Source organism: Myxocyprinus asiaticus, chromosome 42, assembly GCF_019703515.2.
Source record: "Myxocyprinus asiaticus isolate MX2 ecotype Aquarium Trade chromosome 42, UBuf_Myxa_2, whole genome shotgun sequence".
NCBI classification, from domain to species: Eukaryota; Metazoa; Chordata; class Actinopteri; order Cypriniformes; family Catostomidae; genus Myxocyprinus; species Myxocyprinus asiaticus.
This window is the reverse complement of record NC_059385.1, coordinates 4,435,204-4,463,005: the sequence shown is the minus strand read 5'-3', so window position 1 is coordinate 4,463,005 and position 27,802 is coordinate 4,435,204. Positions and strand designations below refer to the sequence as shown.

At 38.1% G+C, this 27,802-nt stretch overlaps 1 protein-coding gene across 2 annotated transcripts; it reads left to right on the top strand.

Annotated features, from left to right (window-relative positions):
* Window positions 1-936: 936 nt before the first annotated feature.
* Window positions 937-27,251, top strand: LOC127432559 (protein strawberry notch homolog 1-like). 2 transcript variants are annotated; one of them, XM_051683793.1, is made up of 33 exons: window positions 937-1,300; window positions 2,869-2,985; window positions 3,177-3,278; window positions 3,915-4,251; window positions 6,010-6,048; window positions 6,193-6,293; window positions 6,641-6,737; window positions 6,922-7,082; window positions 7,264-7,397; window positions 7,490-7,580; window positions 7,658-7,819; window positions 8,582-8,717; window positions 8,808-8,913; window positions 9,055-9,208; window positions 10,554-10,736; window positions 10,821-10,918; window positions 11,123-11,268; window positions 11,479-11,676; window positions 11,761-11,934; window positions 15,481-15,653; window positions 15,745-15,876; window positions 15,962-16,097; window positions 16,323-16,435; window positions 16,535-16,606; window positions 16,734-16,833; window positions 16,998-17,072; window positions 17,180-17,326; window positions 20,663-20,757; window positions 20,877-20,963; window positions 21,112-21,249; window positions 23,777-23,853; window positions 24,046-24,239; window positions 25,999-27,251. In XM_051683793.1, exons 2-33 carry the CDS (start codon window positions 2,872-2,874, stop codon window positions 26,139-26,141), a joined length of 4,215 nt encoding a protein of 1,404 aa, XP_051539753.1. In that variant the 5' UTR covers window positions 937-1,300; window positions 2,869-2,871; the 3' UTR covers window positions 26,142-27,251. The 2 variants fall into 2 exon arrangements, with proteins under 2 accessions (XP_051539753.1, XP_051539754.1); XM_051683794.1 differs by lacking the exon at window positions 6,010-6,048.
* The last annotated feature ends 551 nt before the right edge of the window (window positions 27,252-27,802 follow it).

Sequence of the window (27,802 nt, the reverse complement as noted above, 5' to 3'; positions counted from 1 at the left end):
ATCAGACAGGACCAGAGATGGATCTGGCAGGCTCTGGTAACCTCGGGATTATGATAAAGTATGAACAGTGATCAATGACAAAAAAAAAAAAAAAACAACAACATCAAAATAAATATGATATTTGCATAAATTTTAAAAAACTTTAAAAGTTCTAATATATACAGTATATATATATATATATATATATATATATATATATATATATATATATATATATATATATATATATAAGAAGAAAAGGGAACTTTTTTGTTAAGTTTATACAGATATTTGTTGGGAATGTGAAGAATTGTACTGTATCTCCCCATATTGTAATTTGTATGTATGTATATTGTTGTATAATAATAATAAAAATAATAACATTTAAAGCTTTCAAAAATTTTTTTACAGGTTTGTGGTCACTTTCTTTAAAAGAGTTTCAAAATAATTTGGAGGTCAGTCTTGCAAAACACAATATAGAAAACTTGTTTTTAGCTAAAGTAATTAATAGATTTAAAATATACTTTTAATTTTCTGATATGTAGGCTGTTGAGTATTATTTCAGCTTTATAATTTATATAATTCATATTTAATATTCACAAATGCAAATGTACTATTATTAAGCCTCTTTTTTGCAGTGTTTGAGAAGGAGATAAACAATTTTATAGATGTAATTTTGAAAACTAGAAACAGAAAAGGAACCAAAACAGTTGCAATATGTTCTTCGTTTAACATTTTTAATTAATGAATGCCAAGTGGTGCCTATGTATCTCATGAACATGTATATTTTTTTACATTGCATTACTGTTTTATCCGTGATACAGTTATATGTTGTACTTGTTATTCGTTGACAATAAAGCAAGAAGAGGAAGCAGCAGAGGTCAATAACTCTTTTTGACCTCACCAGTATGGCGTACGCAATGTCCTTTTGACGTGTCATTGGAGGAAACATTTTCCTGCGTCACTTCCTAAGTCTAAGTAAAAGGGGGTCACGTGACATGGCTTCGGCGCTCTCCTTCTCCGACGACTTTTGGTTTAAAAATAATAATAATTAAACATCTCGATTAGTATGGACGGGCTCCAGGGCTTTCTGGAAGATCGTCGTTGGCCGTCCCTCGATCGATGCTCCACGACCCGTAAGCTTTGTCGCAACAAGAGAATTCCTGGACTCAAAATCGGCTGTTTTGTGGGCTGCAGCGTCACGTGACCAGCACGCGCCGAGAGTAAAGATGGCACCGGATGGTTAGAAAACAAGGAGCGCGAGCAGCGGAGACGTTCAACACACCGCCGCGACAGTTGGGATCCCTAGAAACAGAGTGGAGTACGTGTTTGGCTTATTGGGCATTAGCTGTCAGACGCAGATTTTGGTCGTTGTTCCACCAGACTCACGATTTAAGCCGGTTTGGCTCGCCGTGGGAAGAAATATATTGTTTTATTGCGTTTCGCGTGCAATCTGAGGGCGTCTCGCGACTGGCTCGCGCAGCATGAGACAAGTCACTGAAAGGAATTATTCATCAAATTACTATATAATAGCTCTTAATTTGTTTGACAAGTTATCTCTGATGTCTTTAAATCTATTTATAGACAATCTAATAAGTGTTTGGGCTTCTTTTTTGGCATTTTAAAAATGAAATGGGTCGCGAGGGGAATTAGTAAACAACCAGCGTAACCAAAACTGAGTGGCTGTCACCACATGCAGCATTACATGGCACTTTTTTAATTGTATCTGACTTTCTATATTACTTAACATTCAGGAGTGTTATACTTCGTATTTACCCCGTTGTCTATTTGATTTGATTACATTGAATATTTTGGACTAAACATCACAAACCGGCTGTTTGATGTGTATCACAACTTGCAGACCTCACGATATTCTTGTCAGTGTGTGATTTAAGTATTCCCACCATTTAATGGTTATTAGGGCGTTTAGTTGTGCTTTTGTTTTCTGAGTGTTTAAGCTGGTTGACATTAACATCCAACAGCAACGTCAGACCAGGAAGTAGTTGGATCAGTTTTGGCAAACAAGTGTGGAGGTCTATGTTGTATTAGTCTGTTATTACTTATCCTAATGTTGCTATTAGACTATTTCGTGTTGTGTAGATTCCTAATGGCATATATTCTAGAGGTAGACCTATATATATATATATATATATATATATATATATATATATATATATATATATATATATATCGGTTTTACCGATAAATCGGTACCAATAGTTGCTTTTTTGGAACTATTGGTTATCTGAAATAATGTATGCCAATAGTTGCTGATATTTAATTCCTTAGCTACAAAAAGCTTCAGCTGGTAAATTCTTACATATAGAGCACTGTAACAGAGCCAAATCTCTCTAAATTCAGAGAGTCCCAGGCTTGTTTAAAGTAAAAAGTCCTGTATTATTTACCGAATCTTTATTTGTCTGGTTATTATTGGGATTAGGTTTGCACAATAAACTGCTTTTGTGATTTTATTCATTTTGCAGCCATGTCTGTGCCCTTCATAGTAAGGAAAGAATATGATTTCTTTATTATTATATAGATAGATTTTTAAAAACTATCGGCCGATTAATCGGTTATCTGCCTTTTCCACCAACTTTGTTATTGGTATCGGCAAAATCCACTATTAGTCGACCTCTAATGTATTCTGCATTCACCAAGGCCTTAAATCTTATATATTATAGTATATTAGTATCCAAATCTGCGTATTTCATGTGGTGGTTTTTATTTGAGGTTCGAGATTTGTAGTTTTTTTGAAGTGTTTGAATATATCTATTTAACCTAAGATGACATTGTGTAATGTCTGTTGTTTAGATGTGCTTATAAGATGTCTTCCAAAGCAGTATCTTTTTACTGGTGAAATCTACATAGTGGTTTAAATCTTTCTTTTAGACAATGGATCCTGGACAGGATTTGCTTCTTGCTGCACTAAGTGAAAGTGGAATCTGCCCTAATGATCTTTTCGATGTTGATCCTCAGGAGATCATTCCAGCCCCTGCTTCACATCAGGTAATCAAAACACAAGCAGCCTCATGATTATTAATGATGCATAGTATCCATGACAAATAAGATAACACACGTCTACTCCTGCATTTAAAAAATGTTTTTTTTTTTTTTTGTCTATACCTGAAACTGAATTGAAGCTGAAAGAACTTTTCGGTTTTATTTTGATGACTAATAAGTGTTGTTTGTCTTTTCAGTCAGTTTCAATAAATGCACTTGACATTGGTCTCAGTAATGAAGCTTCTGGAATTGTCAGAATTGAACCTTCAGTTCCACCTACTCCGACAGTCACAATCAGGGTATGTTTTGCATGTTTTTAGTGTCCGAGTACCGTAACTTGTTTAAATCTTTGACTCTAAAGCTAAGAATTCCACATTCCACTATATACAATGCTGTCTGCACTGTGAGCAAGATGAACTATTCTTCCAGTGTAGACATTGTGTGTGACTGCCAGCACGCTAAAACTTTCGTTACAAAGTCTGTCTTTATTTAGAGTACATTTAAAAAAAAATGTCTCTGCAATTTTTAACCAAGGATTCTACCTGTGTGAGAACAACACAAACATATTCATTTCAGACAGAATTAAAATCACAAAGTACGTCTGTGAAACACAATTTGTCTTTATGTCCTCAGGCAAAACGAATCCCGTCCGAATATGGCTGATAAAAGTTTTGCGTAATGCGAGGTTGTAGTTATTTAGCCTATTTATTGGTTGAGTATCTGTCAATTAACATATTGAAAGGCTGCATTTAACATCTAACATCTGAACAGGGTCTGGTTGCATGTGATCGTAAACCAGCCTAAATATTAAGGGCTTCTGTAAGACCAACTAATCAGTTGTTTTGACAACCCACCGACTTTTGAAAAAATTTAGTTTTGTGCATCCCTAGTGGCATTGTTTGGTCATCAATATATTTGTTGTCTCCTACTTGCAGGAGAAGCCTCAGCCCTCAACTACCACCTTTGTCTTAAATCAGCTGAATCAGTTGCCATCACTGGGAACCATTGTAGTCACAAAACCTTCAGCTGGGGCCACCTCTAGGCAAACCATCACAGTAACCAAGGTGGTACACACAAGCTCGGCAGCCCAGCGGACCTCGTCTTTCTCCCCTACTGTTTGCACTGTGGTCCCACGGAGCAGCGAGCAGATCAGGTTGAAGGACCTCCTCAGAACCAGCAGCCTGAAGACAAGCAGCCTTGGAGAGCTTATGAAGTTGAAGCCCCCACCTGACATAGCTCAGCCCGTTGCTACGGCAACAGCCACAGGGACAAGTGAGTGCTGGCAGACGTGTTGGATCTCGAGCGATCGTAGATGTTTTTTAGCCTGTAAGGGTCTGTCGATGCAGCTGTCAGCTTTGTGGCACTTAACCAGATCTGTCACTGAGTGCCAGATCTAGCCCCAGCTGTGAAAACAAGAAACCATCATGGTCTCAAGACAAATCACATATGGAGGCGCTAAAGCTGTGTTCAACTGCCCTTAGGATTTAGTGCATCTGGTTTTAGCCAGATTTTTAGAAAATGTAAATAAATAGTTCAACCAGAAAGAAATAGTCTGTCATAATTGACTCACCTCAATTGTGCTACATATGCGAAACCATATGTTGTAGTTTTAATTAAATATTTTCAAATGAGAAGTTGAAGAATGTAGATGCAGCCCCATAGTGACCAGGCACTGTCATCCATAAAGTAACCATAAAAGTAGTTCATATGACTCATGGCTTATACTATATGACTCATTCTATGTTTCAACACGCTGTATTCCAAGGGAGAAGAGAAACATTGCATCACGCCCTGATGAAGGCTTTTTAGCCACAACGTGTCGGTTTGTGATTTGTAATCATTCTAGCCATGGTTTAATAAAGGCTTTCTTAAATGTTATACTTAAGTCTGAGTGCCTAGGATATATCCTTTTATTCATGAGATAGGTTATCCCTTTTCCAAAGAGCACCAGCAGATATTGACTTTATACCCAAGTAGGACTCGTTGCATTTTTGTTTCTATATACTTCTACAGAAGACTCTGCATAGAGAGCATGATTATTATGAATCAATGTTTCCTACTGAATTTAGCTCCTGCAGCAGGGGAAAACCCACCCTCCTTTATTAATATGATAATTCCTACAGTCAATTGGTAGCTATTTTATTGGTTATATAGTTTAGTATAATATACATGTCTAAATGTATTGCAAAAATTTATCTGTAGCTAGCTACATGTTGTCAGATGAACATTGAACAACACTGATTCAATTACATTCAGTCAAGTAATCATCAGACTGTGCACTTTGTGATGGGGACCCACTTTTCCCTCATTATTTTTTGGAACCCAGTGAACTTGAATAATATATCATTTGTGATGCAATACTGAGTAATAATAATAATGGTTATTACTACATTTCGAAATTACAGAGATATATTATAACTGTATTATAATAACTAGGATAATTATCATTATTATACAAGTAATGTTTCTGTTTTATTTCATCTTGCTATGGGATCTGGTTAAACATTCAAAATTTGAGTAATTAGATTTTCTTGGTAGCTTTGCCAATTAAAGTGAATTTAGAACACTGTAAATATTACACGCTCAGCGCACGTTACCGAATCGAACCCAACACATCTGTTTTTCTGTGCATGAGATGAAATTCGTGGAGCGAGCACAGAACATGAGCCGCTTGTGCAGACTGTTTGATTAAATCATAGCCCTTTGTGGTTTAATATTCACGTATGGTCATTTCTTGATTTTGATGCCAAAATGGCATATTCAGGTTGATTTTGTTTCAGTACGTTTAAACATTTTGATTAGACATTTACATAATCACCAAGCACAATTGTGTTTTCTTTTAACTGCCTTTGGTTAGTTTTAAGTGCATCATGTGTCATTGTTCTCAACTGGCTTTTAAGAGTTTTTTTGTGTTATTGTAAAGTTTTGAGCACTGACTTTAGCTTTTTCAAGCTCTTTGGAGCTCATTTCTTAAAGACCACGTGTATGCAACCATACTATATCTTTTAATGTCAATGCTCTTCCTTTCAGAAATTATTCTGGTCTCTACAAAGATGATGAACAGATCAGGTATGGGTAGGGTTTTAACTGGAACTTATGTGCACAGAGTTAGTTTTCACAGGTGTTTCATGTTGTGGTGGGGACGTATTATTTCTCACACAGTGCTGTTGGTTGGTTTGAATGTTAATGTAATATGTCCTCTCTTTTCCTCAGTGGAATTAAACAATGGTTTGAAAAAAGAAGTGTCCAGCAAAGATGTAGCAAGAATCTGGGTCAACGATGACATGAAAATGCGGAGCTTCTCGCCTGTTAACGTGAGTTTTTATTCATTTGTTAAAAATACACAGCAGGGCATTGAGCAGTAATGATTATCAGTACTTAAAGGATAAATGGGTTAAAACACCTTTTCATATTCCAGTTTGAAATACAGAGAAAGCTGTGAGTAAGCCAAGTGGATGTCCGTGAAAATTATAGCTCTTTTTTATTTTATTTTTTTATTTTGAGTACACTTAGTAACATTAACTCAATCAGTGGCATGCCTTTGGGGCAGGATTGCCTGTTTGTCTGACAAATGGCAAATGGACAGTGTTTGGGAAACTTGTTAGAAAGAATTTTTGCAGTTCCATTAACTTCACCTTTAGCTATTTCTGCTTGATTTTAGAAATTACCAGGAATAAAGGACGAAGAGGAACCAGAGGAAGAGGAAGAAGAGGAGCTGGGTCATGCAGAGACATATGCTGAATACATGCCATTGAAACGTACGTATGATCATTGGGATTCTTTTGGAAGCAACTGATTGAATTTGCTCCGCAGTAATTGAGTCATTTGTACGTGAAATGCAAACTTTTTCTTAGTGTGTGGGTTGAGAATGTTGTGTTGTTTTCATTTTACTCCAACGCATCCCTGAAAGTTTGTTAAACTTGGTCTCGTGTTTTATCCCAGTGAGGATTGGACTGCGGCACCCTGATCCTGTGGTGGAGACCAGCTCTCTCTCCAGTGTCAAACCACCAAATGTGTGGTACAGACTTTCCATTCCAGAGGAGACTATTGACAGAGGCTGGTTATCTGCTCTTCAGCTTGAGGCCATCACATACGCTGCCCAGGTCTGTGCCTTCATACATAATACATGTTAAAAGTTTACATTATGTACAAAGTAAATATATGCAGATCAGATCACAAAATTACATATCAACTTTTCAGACTGTAATTTCATAATGGCATACCACAATTTCAGGCATAAAGCATCATTTTCAGATCTGTTACTCAGTATGTGTTTTTGTGCAGCAACATGAGACATTCCTACCAAACGGAGACAGAGCGGCCTACTTGATTGGAGATGGAGCCGGTGTTGGAAAGGGAAGAACCATTGCTGGCATCATATATGAAAACTATCTGCTTGGCAGAAAAAGATCACTTTGGTAATCACACTTATTTCTCTCTTTTCTTCAAGCAGCTTTTCAGTTGCAATTCCACTGTCATTTATGTCTTTTTGTCCCACTGTTCTCTGCAGGTTTAGTGTCTCTAATGACTTGAAATATGATGCAGAGAGAGACTTGAGAGACATCGGTGCAAAGAACATTCAGGTCCATTCGTTAAACAAGGTACACAGAGTGCTTATTCAACATATAAGATGTTTGTCTTTTTTGAGTAGCAAATTCATTCTCCTTCCTTTTTTCAGTTCAAATATGGAAAGATCTCATCGAAGCACAACGGAAGTGTGAAAAAAGGTGTGATCTTTGCCACATACTCGTCTCTGATTGGAGAGAGTCAGTCTGGGGGAAAGTACAAAACAAGATTCAAACAGCTACTACACTGGTGTGGAGACGACTTTGATGGTGTTGTATCCTTTCTCAGTAGACAGATTTTCTGCCTTTTGACAAAAAAATTAAATAAAAATCAATAAGTTGTATTGACTAGGGTTGGGCTATATTTCAAATAATTGTGGAATCTTTGCAATGATTTTGCTGCCGAAATAAAATATGCAACATAGTGAATATTGCAATTTTATTTGTCCATTAAATCTCTATTTCAACTTCAGTTGCAAAAACATTGGAGTTGCTCAGTCTGATTCATTTCTATGAATAGGTTCAAAATAGATTCAACGGTTTGTTTGCGTCATTAAGTTTGGGGAAGTGTCTATGGGGCATTATTAGTAATGTTTTAGTAAAGATATATTTAAGTAATTATTCCTTTCCTGTGTTACTTCACGTTATATTGATGTATAAAAGACTGAATATCATTCTTGTATTCATATAGTGAAAGACTGTGATGAAAATGTGCCATTTTACTGTTTTAGTTCTAATGTGAAACATATTGAATCTACTCGGCATTAACGACTATTTGGTTGAAATAATGATTTCACTTATATTTCACTCATTTGAAGAAATCACTTTTTGCCATTTCAGAGCAAATACATAAAATTTGAGATATATATTGAATATTTTGAAAATGATGGGGGGAAAAAATCTGGATAATTTTGGCTGTGTTGCCCTAAAATTGACTGAACACTAGTAAAGTAGTTCACCTGGCCTGATTGTATTTAGCCTGTCTAGAATCTTTGCAGTAACTATGGTGACTGATTCCCTTGATTGAAACATCTCAGATTGTCTTTGATGAGTGTCACAAAGCCAAAAATGTTTGCCCTATCGGGTCATCTAAGCCCACAAAGACTGGGCTGGCAGTTTTAGAGCTACAGAACAAGCTGCCAAAAGCTCGGGTTGTGTACGCTAGTGCTACAGGTATGCGACTATGGATACTTTTCTGTTTCTTCTTTCATAGCATGTCTTTTTCTGTTTATAAATGTTGTCTGCATTCTGTAATTTGTGTAGGAGCATCTGAACCCCGCAACATGGCCTACATGAATCGCCTTGGGATATGGGGGGAGGGAACTCCATTTAAGGAATTTACTAATTTTATCCAAGCTGTAGAGAGAAGGTGAGTTTTTCAGGTTAAAGAGTTTGTGTCGTAGCAGGTGACATAGTTTTTATGCATTTGTGTTTCCATGACCTTGCTTTTGAATATTAGCCTGCATCTTTTCCATATTGAATGCTATCCTGTTTTGTTGGGTTATTTTAGAGGTGTTGGTGCCATGGAGATTGTTGCCATGGATATGAAGCTGAGAGGAATGTACATTGCTCGACAGCTGAGCTTCACAGGCGTGACGTTTAAAATCGAAGAAGTCCCTTTGACTCAGAACTACATCAAGATGTACAACAAATCTGTCCGCTTGGTGAGTAAAATATCAACTTTTAAAATTGCTCAGGACAGTACATAAAGTAAAATGTTTTAGCTGTGCACACTTGCTACTTATAACTATAAATGGAGTAATTGAGACTTGCAAAATTATCAGTAACACTGACTACGTTTACGTGGACACCAGAAAGTGGCTTATTGCGGGAAAACGACGTTCCTGTTTACATGCACTGTTAAGAGGCATACTCTTCCATGTACGTGCGGCACAGTCAGTAAGCAGCTTTCTCCACAGCAACGTAAATTTCCCACGACGCTTGTGTAAATAACACACATGGCATCTGAGGAAGACTAGATATTCGAGAGTTGTTGCTGTGTTTGTTTCCTTAACTTACTATCCTGACCTGCAGCTGAATTGCAATGCAAAAGTGGGGTTTCCCTCTTACGTAAAACTCTGGGATTCCCCCAGTGCATATATAGGGACAGTTGATATTTTACATTGGTTTGTATAAATGGGTATAGTTTATAGTGTTTGTGATTTTTATTTATTTATTTATTTATTCACTGTGCTCCCAGAAATGTTGAATTCTTTCTGCTATGTTGACTTGTTATTGGGCTCCATCCTGTGACGTTTATTATCCCGGTCTGTTCCACGCACGTGCACTCCTCAAACAACTATCAGAATGCCGTCTACATGGCTACATTAAGCCGCGTTCTCCAGGGGAAACGCTGTTAAACCGCTTTCTCTTAATCCCTTAAGCAGCGTGAGGAAATTATTGTTCTTGTTTACATGGTGTTTCAGAACACCGCTTTCTGCTAAAACCCTGCAATAAACTGCCTTTTTTTTTTTTTTTTTTCAATTTGGAATGCCCAATTCCCAATGCGCTCTAGGTCCTCCGGGTGGCGGAGGACGAATCTCTGTTGCCTCCGCATCTGAGACCGTCAATCCACGCATCTTATCACATAGCTTGTTGAGCGCGTTACCGCAGAGACATAGCACATGTGGAGGCTTCATGCTATTCTCCGCAGCATCCACGCACATCTCACCACACGCCCCACCGAGACCGAGAACCACACATTATAGTGACCATGAGGAGGTTACCCCATGTGACTCTACCCTCCCTAGCAACTGGGCCAATTTGTTTGCTTAGGAGACCTGGCTGGAGTCACTCAGCACGCCCTGGATTCGAACTCATGACTCCAGGGGTGGTAGTCAGCGTCTTTACTCGCTGAGCTACCCAGGCCCCCCAGTAAACTGCTTTAAGTGCATGTAAACGTAGTCATTGTCAAGTCAATAAAGATCCGCTCGCTGACATATTAATATTAAATAAATCGTACCAAAGTGCTTGCAAAAACATTAAGTCGTTTACCTTTCAAACTTGCAGTGGGTCAGTGCAAGAGAGAAGTTCCAGCAAGCCGCCAACTTGATGGATGCAGAGCAACGGATGAAAAAGTCAATGTGGGGCCAGTTCTGGTCCGCTCACCAGAGGTTCTTCAAGTACCTTTGTATTGCCTCCAAAGTTCGGAGAGTAGTGCAGCTGGCCCGAGAGGAGGTTAAAAATGGAAAGGTTAGATTGAATGTTCACTTGTTATAGAAATACTAGTCAGAGAGTAGTAACTGTGGTTGTGGTAACCTCTTTCCTTCTCTGTAGTGTGTTGTGATTGGTCTTCAATCAACTGGAGAGGCTCGAACCCTTGAGGCCTTAGAAGAGGGAGGAGGCGAGCTCAATGACTTTGTATCAACTGCAAAGTGAGTGTGAAAGGGTTTTCTCTTGTAAATGCTCTGTTCCAAACCCTACTGCGCTGCCTACATAGGCAGCTGTCTTCCAAGGCTGCATCCTAACTGAAATGAAACCTTTTAAGTGACAGCCATAATGAGATACCTTAAAAGGGTGTTTTATAGTGTGAATGTTGATGTCTAACTGAACAGATTTGTTTTCATGTTCCTTTATAGGGGTGTGCTGCAGTCCCTTGTGGAGAAGCATTTCCCTGCTCCAGACAGACAGAAGCTCTTCAGTTTATTGGGCATCGATCTGAGTGTGAAGAAAACGCCTTCACCTTCAGAAACCCCCACAGAGCAGAAAGGCAAAAAACGGAAAGGTACTACAACCCACTGCTGTATACAGAGCATGGAAAGCATAATGGAACTTATAAGATGCTGTTTAATGTTTAGAAATAGTTTCAACTTGAACACATTTTATATGGTTTAGGAAGTTCCATCTGCTCTGGAGTTTTTGCTGGTGTACTCGAATTGAAATTGAAGTTGACATAGTTTTGCTTTGACCACCGGTGGTTTGCGTGTGTTTTAAGGGCCAGAAACAAAGAAGGAAGTGAAGAAAGCCAGAAAATCCGGAGGTCTATTTGGTAACAGCTCTGATGAGAGTAACTCGGATGATTCAGACAAAGATGCTGAGAGTGATGACAGCTTCAAATCTTTAAGCTCAGGGGAGGAGGATGAAGATGACTTCAACCCCTTTAAGGATGATTCCAGTGAGGATGATGAAGATGGTAAGAATTTATAAAAAACAGTCTTTGCACATTGCCCACAAGTCCAATTGGCAGTATTTAAAATATCATCTTTCACTTTGTCAGATCCGTGGCTCATCAGAAAAGACTCCAAGAAGAGCAAAGAGAAGAGAAACAAGAAGAAAAAGAGTATCGATCCAGACTCGATTCAGAGTGCCTTGTTAGCCTCTGGGCTTGGAACAACCAGGCCCACTTTTACAAGCCCCGCCATCAAACCTTCAAGCAACACAGTTACTGTTGGTAAGTGACCATTGAGCTTCTTACAGGGTTTCTGAATCATTTCAGTTTTAACTAGGGCTGTCGATTTAATACGTTAAGTGCGATTTAATTATACAAAAAATAACACGTTAAAATTAACGCAATTAATCATGACCACTGACTCCTACGTAAATTAGGTAATAAAAGTAAAAACATTTCTACCATGCAAGCTGCGTCAATAGGTGGCAGCGCACCTCAACAAACTTCACAAGCAGCGCAGCCACAGAATGAGAATCGCTCACTTGGGAGGAAGCACAACAGGTGGGCGTAGCAAAGCAGAATACTGGAATCTTGAGACGCGATTTCAAAGTTTCCACTACTTTAAACCTGACACAGCATCCTGAAAATGCAGCGTTTATGACGCTGAATACCAGTGAGACTCTCCAAACGCATCCGTCTGCGGCACGCACATGAACATATAGAGCAACAATTAAAAATAGCGCAGAAGGAGCGCAAGAATGCGTAATATGAGAACTGGACACATTGACTAACTCGGTACAAAACAGATTGCTGTCAAATGTAGGCTTGTTCAATGATATAAGAATAAAACAAACAATGTATTAAGTTCTTCAAGGGATAGTTCACCCATAAATGAAAATTCATTTATTCACCCTCATGCCATCCCAGATGTTTATGACTTTCTTCTGCTGAACACACATTAAGATTTTTAGAAGAATATCTCAGCTCTGTTGGTCCATACAATGCAAGTCAGTGGTGACTAGGGTTGCAACGGTATACCGGTTTCAAGGTGAAGGGGTCTGACATAAGTGAGTGTGTGTGTGTGTGTGAGTTAGAGCAGTGTTTCTCAACTGGTGGGTCGCAGGTCTATTCGGACTGTGTCGCGGACAGCAGGGAAAGAACAATGCCATGGTTCTCCCATTGAAGATATTTCGGCGGCCGCCCAAGTGATAGCCTATTTAGGACTGCCGAGGCAGATTTAATGATGATCTCGCAATCAGCTAAAGGCTTCTCATCTGCACTTTCGCACGAGTATAACGGAACCAACTCACGATCATGATCTGCTCTTCTCTCCGGCGCGCGTGCAACAACCAGGCATCCCTCGATATTGTGGAGCGCAAACCTCAAAACTGATGTGACCAATTTCAATTCTAGTGAGACTTTTCTAGTTTAAAGCGTTACGGAGGAAGTCAAGTTAAACCTCTCAAACAGTAAGCAGCCCGGACATGCCAAACAGCACTGAGGAGGAAAAGAGCAACTGTGCTATGTGATAATTTTTTTTTTTTCATTATACATCATCACCTTCACAAAATAGTTTCACGATTTAACATGATTAAAAGTAACTGTTATATTTTGACAAAATGTCATAGTTTCATATTTTTTCATAAATACTTTAATTTGTTATCACTATTATTTAAGACTAGCTACACTGACCTAACCATGGTAATGAGGAGCCTTTCCTCCTGTGTAATATGTATGTTCTATTTGAATTATGTTTGAAATTAGGAAACAAACAGGATACTAATGGGCTCATTTAAGTAAATATGCTCTTCAATTTTTTAAAAGGGGGGAGAGAAAACTTCCTGTTGCTTGTGTTGTGAATGACGTCAACAACAAAAATGTCACTTAATGCATGTCCTTGTACTTGAAAACCATGAACAAAACTATGCAACATAAAACGAAATGCGACCCAGGATACATTAAATACAGGTTACGTTTTTACTATGGTGGGTCGCCACTTGATTTCCAATGTAAAATCTGGGTCCTGAAGCAAAACCAGTTGAGCAGTCTGGCTGTGCTGTGGCGCACCTATTGTATATGTTAATTGTTAATAATCATAGGATGTTACTTTAAAAGCTCACACTTAAAATCTAATGTTATTTTTCATTTAGTAGTTAATTTAACATGCTATGCTAACATGTAAACTAACATGCTTTATTTATATAACATGTTATAGTTACATGCAATTTTTTTTATCATGTTTATTATTATAATTCTGTTAGCTTTCTTATTTATTCTATTTTCAAAAGGGAGACTTTTTTTTTTTTACACATACTTCATAATAAAAAATAAAATAAAAAAAAATGGTTTCAATTATAATAAAGCATTTGTTCAACCACAAAAAAAAAAACAAAAAAAAACTTCTGTTTTCACTCCTTTAAGGGTCATTGTAACTGATAATAATGATACCGTGAAACAGTGATATTTTCTGAGACTGTTATCATACCGTGAAAATCTCATATCGTTGCAACCCTAGTGGTGACCAGAACTCAAGCTCCAAAAAGGACATAAAGGCAGCATAAAAGTAATCCATACGACTCCAGTGGTTTAATCCATGTCTTCTGAAGTGATATTATAGGTGTGGGTGAGAAACAGATCAATATTTAAGTCCTTTTTTACTATGAATCTACACTTTCACTCTCACTTCCACATTCTGGTGTTGAAGATTTACAGTAAAAAAAAAGGACTTAAACAGTGATCTGTTTCTCACCCACACCTATAATATCGCTTCAGAAGACATGGATTAAACCACTGAATTCGTATGGATTACTTTTATGCTGCCTTTGTCTTTTTTTGGACCTTCTGAGTTCGTCACCATTCACTTGCATTGTATGGATCTGCAGAGCTGAGGTATTCTTCTAAAAATCTGCAGAAGAATGTCATACACCTGTGATGGCTTGAGGATGAGTAAATGATGACAGAATTTTAATTTTTAGGTGATATATCCCTTTAAGCCACTTTTTGTATTCATCTGTCACAATAATGCAATTTATTTTTAACTGAATTTCAATTCATATTATATATTTATTATAGGCGCTACATAATATATTTAGAAATATTGGAATTATTTGGCAGCATTTATATTAATTATCTTTATTTGGGCACCTTTCTCAGCAAATAACGATATATGCGATTAATTTGATTGTTTAGTCTGCATGTCATGTAATTAATTCGATTACAAATATTAATCAGTTGACAGCCCTGGTTTTAACTAGTCTTCTTAAAACAAGTTAAAACTGAAATGATCAATAAATATTCAGGCTCCGACATGTCTGTGCACTGTGCTCATGTTTCTCCTTTAAAATGGAGAGAAGTAAAACGAGGTTGTCACAATTTATAGATTTATTTTATCATGTCAAGTTTAGCTTAAATAATGCTGTTTAAATTTAGCCGATTCTTTCTTAATTTAACTGATTTGAATTTTAGAAAAGTTCAGAATAATACCTGACTTAATAGTTATGCAATACCGTAAATGAGAAGACATCAACAGTATGAAAACCGTCTGTTTTAATATGGGTGTATTGTGTAAACATTAGATGCCTAGACACAACTGAAAAGGCCAAGTGATCAGGGAAAAATATTAACCAAAAATATTCAATAATATTGTAATATTTCATGCCATACATGATGGATAAAATCAAGTCTTGCCCTGCATAATTTCCCATTGAATTTTATGTTTGTCAAAAATAAGTCAGGCTGTGGAAGTTAAATGGTGTTTCGAATTATTTCTGGGAGCACAGTAGTTTCTAAGGTCAGTGGATGTTAGTGTCACTTCCAAACCTCTTGCAGCCAAATGTGAGCCAGAGGAGAGCAGCTGTGTGACCAGTCAGGATGCTGTGGAGGACGCCCAGAGGATGAAGAGAGATCTGCTGGAACGACTGGAGCAGCTGGCAGAAGATCTGCCGCCCAACACGCTCGACGAACTCATTGATGAACTTGGAGGACCTGATAATGTGGCTGAGGTTAGTCTGATTGTTTGTGTTAAGAATGCAGTCTCTGTGTATTGAATGATAACAATGTAAAGTAATCTTGTGCACATTGTTTGCAATCCAGATGACTGGCCGCAAAGGCAGGGTAGTCAGCAACGACGATGGCAGCATTTCCTATGAATCTCGATCAGAGCTTGATGTTCCTGTTGAAATTCTGAATCTTACGGAGAAGCAGAGGTTCATGGATGGAGAAAAGGTATATTACTTTGGTTTTACCTACATTTGTTTGATGTTTTGATGATATGATCAGCATTTAAACTTTACTATATCTGCTTTTGTAGAACATTGCAATAATCTCAGAGGCTGCCAGCTCTGGTATTTCCCTCCAAGCCGACCGCAGAGTGAAGAACCAGAGGAGGAGGGTGCACATGACATTAGAGCTGCCGTGGAGTGCCGACAGAGCTATTCAGCAGTTTGGTGGGTACAGTACCACGATATGTGTTTTTTCAATGGCCAATACCGATATCTAGAGAGCAGAATGGCCAGTATAATGCCACTATGTACACTAAATATAATTTAATGATGACAAATGATATATCCAAAAAAAGTGTTGAAATAAACACTTATTTAACTAATTTTGTTTACTTTTAATGCAATGTTGGTATTTTCACTCCAGTGACTCTTTGGATTCTGTGCCAACAGGTAGAACACACAGATCGAACCAGGTGACTGCACCTGAATATGTGTTTCTCATCTCTGAACTGGCTGGAGAACAAAGATTCGCCTCTATCGTTGCCAAACGACTGGAAAGCCTGGTGAGTCACTAAAGACCATTGTGTGTTTTTGCAGCATACACACTTGTTTTTAATTAATATTATTATTTTGAAGCCTAATTGTTTATCTTTTTCAATCAGGGTGCTCTTACTCACGGAGACAGAAGAGCCACAGAAACAAGAGACCTCAGCCGATTTAACTTTGATAACAAAGTAAGATCACTTTACATAGTGTTTTACACTTCCTGTTCTGCAGTCAGAATTTAGTTGTTGGTTGTTGCTAGATTGTGTTCTGCCAAAAGTTTTTTTTTTTTTTTTTTTTTTTTTTTTTCACTTACAGTATGGTAGAAATGCTCTGGAAATAGTCATGAAGTCTATCGTTAGTTTGGACTCTCCTCTAGTGTCTACACCTGCTGACTTTGACGGGGATTTCTTTAAAGGTACAGTCACTTATTTAGTATATTGCTTATTTTCAGTAATGGGAAAACTGTTAACCAGTCAATGTAAACTACCAGTGATTTAACAAAAGGGGATTCTTAAAACCTTGTAATATCATTAGTTTTAACTATAAAAAAAAAAAACATTTATAATTTGTTTTTTGCAGAAATCCGTAATGGTTTAATCGGTGTAGGTCTGATAAACGTGGAAGACAGATCAGGAGTTCTTTCACTAGACAAAGGTGAGACCTTCTCGTTTTCATTTTTCAATCTCAAAATGTTGAAATACCTAATGACATTAGATCCAATTATACAGAATTTCATCATGCCCCTTACTGTTTTCTTTAAGATTACAACAACATTGGAAAGTTCTTGAACCGGATTCTTGGTATGGAGGTCCAGCAGCAGAATGCTCTCTTTCAGTATTTCTCTGACACATTGAATGCTGTCATTCAAAATGCCAAAAAGAGTGGACGATATGACATGGGAATCTTGGGTAAGAAGTAGGGATGTGCCACGGTGGTTGACTAATTGACTAGTCGTCCAACAATTGACTAGTCAATTAGTGGGGTCGACTACTAACATTAATATTTTTAGTGGAGAGATTAAAGTCATTTGCCGATTCTGTCTGACACTGCTTAAAGTAGAGGTCGACCGATAGTGGATGTTATTGATACCGAAGTTGGGCAGTACCTGCCGATAACCAATTAATCAACCAATCTTTTTTTTAAATTGAAACTGAATGAAAAAATAACACTCAAAGTAAAATAGTGCTGAACTTTATTACAAAAATAAACAGTACTGACTGAACCATGAAAATGTACTTTTTTAAATGAAATAAATATATTAATATATATGAACTAATATTCGAATTTTAAAGTCAGCTGATTTTTAAATTGACGTTGTTTCCTTAGTCCACAAGAGGGCGCAATAAATACATAAACCATTCAGCACCGTTATATTATTGCATAGAACATTCCTATCCTGGCTGTTAAAAAAAGAACATTTCATTTTCAACTAATGTGGATAAAATAATTAAAAGCTTTAGTCAGTCCATATTCTCAAATGTTAAGTCAAAAGTCAAATGAGGGGGGAAACGCTTCAATACAGTTCACATGGTGTTACACTTGCACTGATTCCTACTACTCCGGAATCAAGCTTCATAATAACAGCGAAATACCACATCGTTTTTTATTCAGTACAGTTGTAGGTAGAGTAGCAATATTCACAGATAGCAGTGGTATTCGGCTGAACTTGGTGGTGAAGAGGCTCAGAATATGAGCACAGGTCAGAGGCTGTTCAATCAGACGAAACACAACAGACTGAAACCGAATGTGAGGATCTTGAGACACACATTTCCAAGTTGAAAATCTTTCCTGACAAAGCATTTAAACAACTCACTGCTTAATCTGAGAAATGCTAATAAGAGAGCAAGACACAATGGCAAAACACCTCCACCAACTGTAAGGGGCTGTTCACACCGAACGCTTTTGCAACCATCCATTTGTTTTTCTATGTAAATGCGCACTAGACGAACGTCTTTGTTTGCCTTTTTTTTTGTTTATTCAGCGTCTCGTGCAGGAGTGCTGTTTTTTAGATGATGTGTCTAATTAAAAAGAACTTTAAAAGCATATTGAGACACCTGCTTTCTGTTTAACTGTATTTGTTGCGCTCTGTCTAGCCTTTTTTAGAGCAATGTGACTGATCTGAAGTCATCATTTTACAGTGAGGGTAAAAAAATGTAATTGAAATCAGATGCGTTTCTGATTTGTTTATACGTTTCTCTCGGCTGCATGAAGATATTAATTTGCTTTCTCATGTCACTAGCTTTAAATATGTAACTTACGAATAACTGGCTAACGAATGCATAAACATGACCAGCTGGATATAAACTAATGCATATAGATGGTAACAATTGTGACATTTATACATTTGGGTAAGACTTGCGTGTATATTTGTCACATTGTTCTAACCGCTTGAGGTTAGCTTTAATGTTAGCGTCCTCTCAGCCTTGTCGGCAAATATACTGCTGTTCTCTACTAATGCAGCATCTATTCAACAAATTCATTACTTTATAATGATATGAAAACGTGTACTGTATACATACCTTTTCATTGTTGATGTTTTATATCTGCATCTGAAGTGTTCCGCTCCATGCAGAGTGTAGTCTCACGTGTCAAAACAAACACCACAAGGCATCAGTGAAGTGATAGTTTTTATTTCGCCTCTAGAGGCCACTCTGTACTACTGTATAACGACAGTGGACCCTTCCCAGCCGCTCCAGCACTGGACGCAACGTGGAAAAACTATCAGTGTGGATTTTTGCCGATAACCGATAGTTCCAGAAATCTATTATCGGTGCTGATTATTCAACAAAACTGATACATCAGTTGATCTCTAGCTTAGATAGTTGCAGTAAAATAGGTCTAAACTGCCTGATGTCGTGAACTAGATGTGGATCCGCATCATCATCTTGCAGTTCTACGCTTTTGAATGCGCAGTGATGATCGCCCTGAAGCACTCTGGTTACATTGAAGTGCGTCATTCTGCGTTCAAGATGCACATAAGCGGTTTTGTGCCACTCTGTATTGGAGCCTATTTTTGTTGAATATTATTTACCATGGTGAAGTTATGTGCTTGAAGTCTGTATATTCCTCTGAAACGTGTCTGATCGGGGTCATGTGAACAACGGAGCCAAATTATTAGGGGTGTTCATATTTGCTCTGTCTTCAATTAGATTACGATGCATTGTGAAATCTCAAATTTGGTCACAATTCAATTATTTTGGAACAATTCATAATTATTTTTTTTAAAAATTCTGAAAAAATATTACAAGTTTTTACTTTTAGAAAGCACAGACACGCATCAGACTTGAGCACTAGAGTCACAGATGATTTGGCTGATATGTGTGGCTGCATATATAAACAGAAAAATTTTGCATGTGTCATATATATGAATAATGTTACATATAGACATAATATGGTACATATAGATATGTTGCATCCATTATAGATATCACATATTATAAGGATAACAATGTCTGATGCAACATAATGATTTGATGCAAACACAGACAAACAGATGGTATGCAAACCGTGGAATAAGCATAATAGATTTTAAAATGTAACATTTATTGCTTCAGTAATTACGAATGAAATATGTTGTGTGCAGTCAGATAAGATCCATGTTTAAATCGAGCAGGGTCATAGATTTAAAAATGATCTTTTAGTGGCGTGCAAAGGTGGTTTTATATGGGATGTGGTAACCGCTAGTTCCCTATTCATTTTGGGATAGGTAGAGTGATGGCTGAACGGAGACAGCAGCCCCGTTCATGAGACTCTCTGTAATCAACACAACAGAACTGTCTGAAATCGCTCCCTGTTCCCTGTATTCTGTGGCATTCACTATAAAGAGAATGAATGAACAAGTGAGCTTTTTCATTCACAGCCACATGTCTGCCCACCAGTCATATTTAATTAAGCTGAGTTCTGTTTGTGGTTAAACAGTTTTATGGAGAAATAACACTTTTTATGGAGATATAAAAGCAATATAATATCATAAACGGGGAAGAAAGCAACAACAATCAACTTTTGTCAGGTGGGCGCAAACAGTTATGAATATTGATCGCGATATATCAATGCTTTTTTACACCCTAATAATTATACATTATTATCCTTAACATTGACTAGTCATTCAAATGACTTGCCGACTAGTCAATTTTAAAAATTAGTAGTTTTGCACATCCCTAGTAAGTAGCATTAAAACCTGTTTTAAGTCAGTTAATACAATTTATGAGATTTCAGAGTTGCTAATTTTGTTTAATTTTTAACAGATTTGGGTTCTGGAGATGAAAAAGTGAAGAAAGTTGATGTCAAAAAATTTTTGACACCGGGATATTCCACTTCTGGACATGTAGAGCTCTATACAGTATGTCTATTTCTGTATTTGAGGAACGAGAATTAGAATGAATGTTTTGTACTTGTCAGTCCTAATGATCTCTCTGTATGGTTATTTCTTGTCTAAAAAAGCTTGTTCTGTGTGTTCAGGTGAGTGTGGAGCGGGGAATGTCATGGGAGGATGCCACCCATATTTGGGCCGACCAGAACGGACCAGATGATGGCTTTTACGTTCAGGTGAGGCTTTTCAGTTGCCTTATGCACTTGTCAGCCAGTTCACCCAACTGATGAAAATTAATACATTTTTCGCTGAATTTTGCGCAGTTATATCAGTGAATACAAAACTAAACTGAAGTTTGAAATATTTTCTCTGGTTCACCTCAAGGTGCGGAATAACAAGAAAATTGCCATCCTGATAAAGGAAGTTAACACCAGACAGAGACACTTCATGGTGTACAGACCAAATACAGGAAAACAAGTGAAGCTGGAGACTTACGCAGACATCAAGAAGAGGTGTAAAAAGGTATTACATTACATCTTTTGTAAATGGATACACTTTGGATGTCAGTTTTCATGCCACTTGCACAAACAAATCTGTTAAATTGCCAGCTTTTCTGATAAATAAACCACACGTGTAGCTCGTGACAGGCCTACAAGAACATGGCATAGTAAATGGATCAGTTCCTTTAGAACTTTGTGTTTGAGAATCCTAACCTTGTACATGCATAAACGTTCATTTTATTGCTTTGTTGTCTCACAGCATTACTACAAACTTTTCTGACAAAGAGACTGTTTCTTTAAAAAGTGGTCCTGATCACGTACAACACCTTTATAAAACTGTTGGGATTTATGCCAAAGGCTGTACAGTGCATCCGGAAAGTATTCACAGCGCTTCACTTTTTTCTTATTTTGTTATGTTACAGCCTTATTCCAAAATGGATTAAATTCATTATTTTCCTCAAAATTCTACAAACAATACCCCATAATGACAATGTGAAAGAAGTTTGTTTGAAATCTTTGCAAATTTATAAAAAATAAAAAATGAAAAAAATCACATGTACATAAGTATTCACTGCCTTTGCCATGACACTCAAAATTGAGCTCAGGTGCATCCTGTTTCCACTGATCATCCTTGAGAGGTTTCTACAAATTGATTGGAGTCCACCTGTGGTAAATTCAGTTGATTGGACATGATTTGGAAAGGCACACACCTGTCTATATAAGGTCCCACAGTTAACAGTGCATGTCAGAGCACAAACCAAGCCATGAAGTCCAAGGAATTGTCTGTAGACCTCCGAGACAGGATTGTATCGAGGCACAGATCTGGGGAAGGGTACAGAAAAATTTCTGCAGCATTGAAGGTCCCAATGAGCACAGTGGCCTCCATCATCCATAAATGGAAGAAGTTTGGAACCACCAGGACTCTTCCTAGAGCTGGCCGCCCGGCCAAACTGAGCGATCGGGGGAGAAGGGCCTTAGTCAGGGAGGTGACCAAGAACCCGATGGTCACTCTGACAGAGCTCCAGCATTTCTCTGTGGAGAGAGGAGAACCTTCCAGAAGAACAACCATCTCTGCAGCACTCCACCAGTCAGGCCTGTATGGTAGAGTGGCCAGACGGAAGCCACTCCTCAGTAAAAGGCACATGACAGCCCACCTGGAGTTTGCCAAAAGGCACCTGAAGGACTCTCAGACCATGAGAAACAAAGATTGAACTCTTTGGCCTGAATGGCAAGCGTCATGTCTGGAGGAAACCAGGCACCGCTCATCACCTGGCCAATACCATCCCTACAGTGAAGCATGGTGGTGGCAGCATCATGGTGTGGGGATGTTTTTCAGCGGCAGGAACTGGGAGACTAGTCAGGATCGAAGGAAAGATGAATGCAGCAATGTACAGAGACATCCTTGATGAAAACCTGCTCCAGAGCGCTCTGGAACTCAGACTGGGGTGAAGGTTCATCTTCCAACAGGACAATGACCCCAAGCACACAGCCAAGATAACAAAGGAGTGGCTACGGGACAACTCTGTGAATGTCCTTGAGTGGCCCAGCCAGAGCCCAGACTTGAACCCAATTGAACATCTCTGGAGAGATCTGAAAATGGCTGTGCACCGACGCTCCCCATCCAACCTGATGGAGCTTGAGAGGTCCTACAAAGAAGAATGGGAGAAACTGCCCAAAAATAGGTGTGCCAAGCTTGTAGCATGATACTCAAAAAGACTTGAGGCTGTAATTGGTGCCAAAGGTGCTTCAACAAAGTATTGAGCAAAGGCTGTGAATACTTATGTACATGTTTTTTTTTTTTTTTTTTTTTTTTTTTTATTTTTAATAAATTTGCAAAGATTTCAAACAAACTTCTTTCACGTTGTCATTATGGGGTATTGTTTGTAGAATTTTGAGGAAAATAATGAATTTAATCCATTTTGGAATAAGGCTGTAACAAAATGTGGAAAAAGTGAAGCGCTGTGAATACTTTCCGGATGCACTGTATGTATGGAAGACCTATTGACCTTATGCGCCACAGAAACAAGCGTGCAGCCATCTTGAAAATTGTCTTTTAACTTCCAGTCGAGGGTTGCTATATAGATTGAAATTTTACTTCAACTACACATTTGAACACAAATTATTAACAGGGTGAAACTTTAAAAAATGAAGCAGAGTTACACGTATGACAATTAATTGTGTGTATTGTGATAAAGTGCAGTGTGTCATAGCTGTCTGAATGTGATCTGCCAGGTCCGATTTACTTCCTTAAGTTTCATAAAAACAAACATTTACAGTGACATCAACACCAAGTATTTTCACGTAGGAAAGGGGTGAGGTAGACTCACACCATCAACTCTTGGTGAAAAATACTTTTCTGTGCTCCCATAAGTAGCTTCAATTCAAACCTGAAGGTAAGAGACAAAACACAAAGCGTGCGGCGCTGAAAAGGGGCAGGGCTGAATAAGGTCAATAGGTAGCTTGGCACCCTGCTTTCAACTTAACGTTTATTTCTTCTGCTTGTTCAGTCATTCTCACTGCAGTTGTAAATGCTTCTCGTCTCAAAACAGGTCCTCTCTGATGATGCTAAGGTACACTGGATTGAGCAGTACAACTCTTCGGCTAATATCTGCTCTCATGCATATTGGTAGGTGCTCTTTTAAGATTCAGCTTGAAAAGAGTGATGTCTCTTAAGTAACAGAAATAGAAAAAAACAGCACGTTTTACTTTTGTTTTGTGCATTAGTGAACTAACTATTAGACAGCAACCTTTTAAGGCCTTCCAAAATGAGGAAGTGTGTGCAAAAGTTCACGTGTAAAATGAAATTGTTTTTTGACAGGCGAGGGAACTGTAAGAAGGCCTCACTAGGGCTACAGTGTGATATTGGGCTGCGCTGCAGGACGTACTATGTCCTCTGTGGCTCTGTCCTCAGTGTGTGGACCAAAGTGGAGGGTGTCCTGGCCCCAGTCAGTGGATCCAATGTGAAGATGCAGATTGTACGTTTAAGAACAGAGGATGGGCAGAGGATAGTGGGTAAGTTGTCAAATTGCTGTAAAACAAACTGTATTCGTCTCCAAGTTTAGTTTGAAACAGCCTTTGCATCGCATATTCGGCGGGTAAGATAAAAAGTAATGCTGGGTAAAAATATAGTTTCTGATGCATCGCAGTCTTCATTTGAACAATCTTGATCTTTTACTCTGTGCAGCAGCACTCAAATATGCAAGTGATTTACTCGCATATTCTACCAAATGCAACAAAAAAAAAGTCCATTTTGCCACTGGCTGGTAAATTTTCATATTTCACTCACCATGATTGAAGAGTACAGTGGTGAAGAAGTTCAGCATCCTTTCACTGCATGTTGAGTAAAAGTTTGGTTTCTGTGTAATGTGTCCAAAGGCAAGATCCACACAATCCATTTGTCATTGAATAACGTGTCTTTTAATACTCTTTCTGTTCAGTGTTCTTTACAGTCAGTTGTTGATCAAAAACAATAAATTAAAAATAAGAACATTTAGTTCTAATTGCACATAGCACGGATGTGGTAAAGAAGCACCCATTAATGTGCACTCAACCGAGCTTGTTGACTTGCCTGTATTCCTTTTTTTTCTTCAGCCAATTTGGAATGCCAAATTCCCAGTGCGCTTTTAAGTCCTTGTGGTCACGTAGTGATTTGCCTCAATCCGGGTGGCGGAGGATGAATCCCAGTTGCCTCCGCGTCTGAGACCATCAATCCGCGCATCTTATCACGTGGCTTGAGTGCGTTGCCACGGAGACATAGCGCGTTTGGAGGCTTCATGCCAACTGCGCTCAACTTACCACCGATAACGAACCACATTATAGCGACCACGAGGAGGTTACCCCATGTGACTCTACCCTCCCTAGCCACCAGGCCAATGGTTGCTTAGGAGACCTGGCTGGAGTCACTCAGCACGCCCTGAGTTTCGAACTAGTGAGCTAGCGAACTCCGGGGTGGTAGCCAGCGTCTTTTACCACTGAGCTACCCAGGCCCCCCCGACCTGCCTGTATTCTTAAAGAGACAGTATTGTTATAGCATGTGTTCCACATACTTGTAAATAGTACAAATTATACATTAAACAATAAACATGCAACAATGATATGCAATATAATGCATGCAATTTAAAGACATCATATTTATTGATGTATTACATGGATTTATAATGGAAAACTTATCATAAAATTACAATTTTTATAATACTTTTGCAATGTACTAAGTTGGAAGGTCTCTTATATAATTATTGGCGTTAATGAAATAGAATTCCTATCATTTGTAAGCAAAATGGACATTGCAACTGAAATATACCCAAATGAATCTGAATCTTATCGAGCACTTGGGAAATCTGTACATCATTACCCAGCCCTAATTGAAAGGGACATGATATTACTTATTGTGATGTGTTTTGACCTTGAAAAGGGGTAACATGTTAACGTGGTAGTTGTGGAGTATAAATTTTTCTAATTATGCTCCGTTCTAAAATATTTCATCCAATCTCTAAAAAAAAAAAAAAAAGGAGAGATTTTACCATATCCAGTTATTATGAATGAGTGAAAATTAATTGGTCTAAAGAAACAAGAACCTGTGACATTAGTTATAATTTTTTCACGCCCATGTTAACTTTATTACATAAACAGAAAAGTCATTACATTGATCATGAAAGAAAAACATGCACTGATGAATTGTACACAAAAACACCAGGTACATATTATTCAGGAAGTAAATTGGATCAGTTTTGATATCATGTTGTCTTTAACCTGCTCTGTGTTTCCTGCTCAGGTCTGATCATTCCAGCCAATTGCGTGTCTCCCCTGGTCAATATCCTGTCATCATCAGATCAGTCTCAGCAGCTGGCTGTGCAGCAGCAGCAAATGTGGCAACAACTCCATCCGCAGAGCATCAGCCATACTGTCAACACATAGTGTGACCACCTCGCACCTTACTGCGGGGCAGATGTGGCATCGTTAACCAGCCAGCCTCCTCTTCCTCCGCTGGTATGCCATGAGGAAGACGGCGCTTGTGTTGTATTTAAAATTTCAGGATTCCTGTCCAAAGAGGGCTCATCGCCAAAGGAGCTTGCTGGACTGCTGAATCAAAGTTCTGCACGTCAGAGCGCACTGAGAGCGACAGAGGGAAACGAGAGTCTGTGAAAACCATCGCCTGTGCTTTCCACTGAGAATATACTTAGCTCTTTGATTCTTAAGAGGGCCGTTGAGTCACCTACACTATATACACAGTATTTAAACAGGACAGCGCTCAGGGGTTACTCATTAAGCTTTTTTTCCCGTTTTGAGTACTTTTAAACTGTGTCAAGGACTTGATGCACCACCAAACCAGCCGTCTCCCTTTAGCGCTCTGATACGGCATGTCTTAGGCATGACACTGCTTGTTTACCACTTAATCAGTCCCCTATTTGAATCGGGAAATGGGTGTGAGTGGTATTAACCCAACCCTGAAGACTTTTCTGGAACTCGGATGAGTTGCATGGTTTGATGAACTCTTTGGATTTTGTTTAGTTGTGAGAGTTTAGTCTGAGAGGGTTGACTATATATTTTTGCTGCTTTCCAGTGTTTCAGTTTGAGTGTTTAATGAGGAACCAAGTGTTGTTCACAACATTTTCGAAGTAAACTGGAATTCCCTGTGCAGAAGTCCACATCAATCAACATTTACTTGACATTTGTGGTTGATGCATTTTCTATTTCTTGGTTTTAATCATTTAGTCACACGATTTGTGTAATCGGGTGAAGAACATCTGAAGAGATCCTTCCCCCAATAGTCCTCATTTTGCTGTAAATGTTGGACTTTCACAAATGCTTGGTCTTTGGTGTATAGTTGCATATCTGAAATGTCATGTTTTGTGGAATTATTATTATTATTATTATAGATGTTGCAGCACTCTAAAGACAATGTCATTTTCATCCTTGCACGAGTTGCACTACTGATGGATCTGTTGTACAAATAATCTATGAAAAATTTAACTGACTGCAAGATCTCTACCTCTTGCATATGACCAATAAATCTTATGGATTACCTCTCTTCCAAAATGTCATTTTCTTTTTCCCTCCCATTTCAAGGGAAGCACATTTCTGAACTTTTGGGGTGAGTAATGTGTATTTGGGTTCCACTATAATTTATTGTAATGAAAACTAAATAAAGGAAAATTAATTCTTCGTTATATGGAATGTAGGTCGTGTGAGCATATTGTCTTATTTGATTGAAATAATACTTTATTGCTGACTCAAATGTTGCATTTATATGGGACGTTTTGAAATAAAAGGTTTAGGTGAACTTTCAGTAGTTTTAGAATTAAAATTATAGTATAGAAGATACGAGACCACGTTTTTGTTTGTTTACGTTTATTTATTAATGTATTGAAAACAAGCTTTAAGGGCACACCAAGAAAGCTAATCCACTTAATTGTCAGTAAATCTAACTAAATGCCCTTTTTTTATTATTATTATTATTTATTTTTGTTTTAAACTAAATTTAACTTTTTGAATCTGATCTTCCCATTTATGTCAAATATCCACAATTAAATGAAAAAAATGTGACAGTGTGAAAAATGATTTCCACTTTTGCTTCT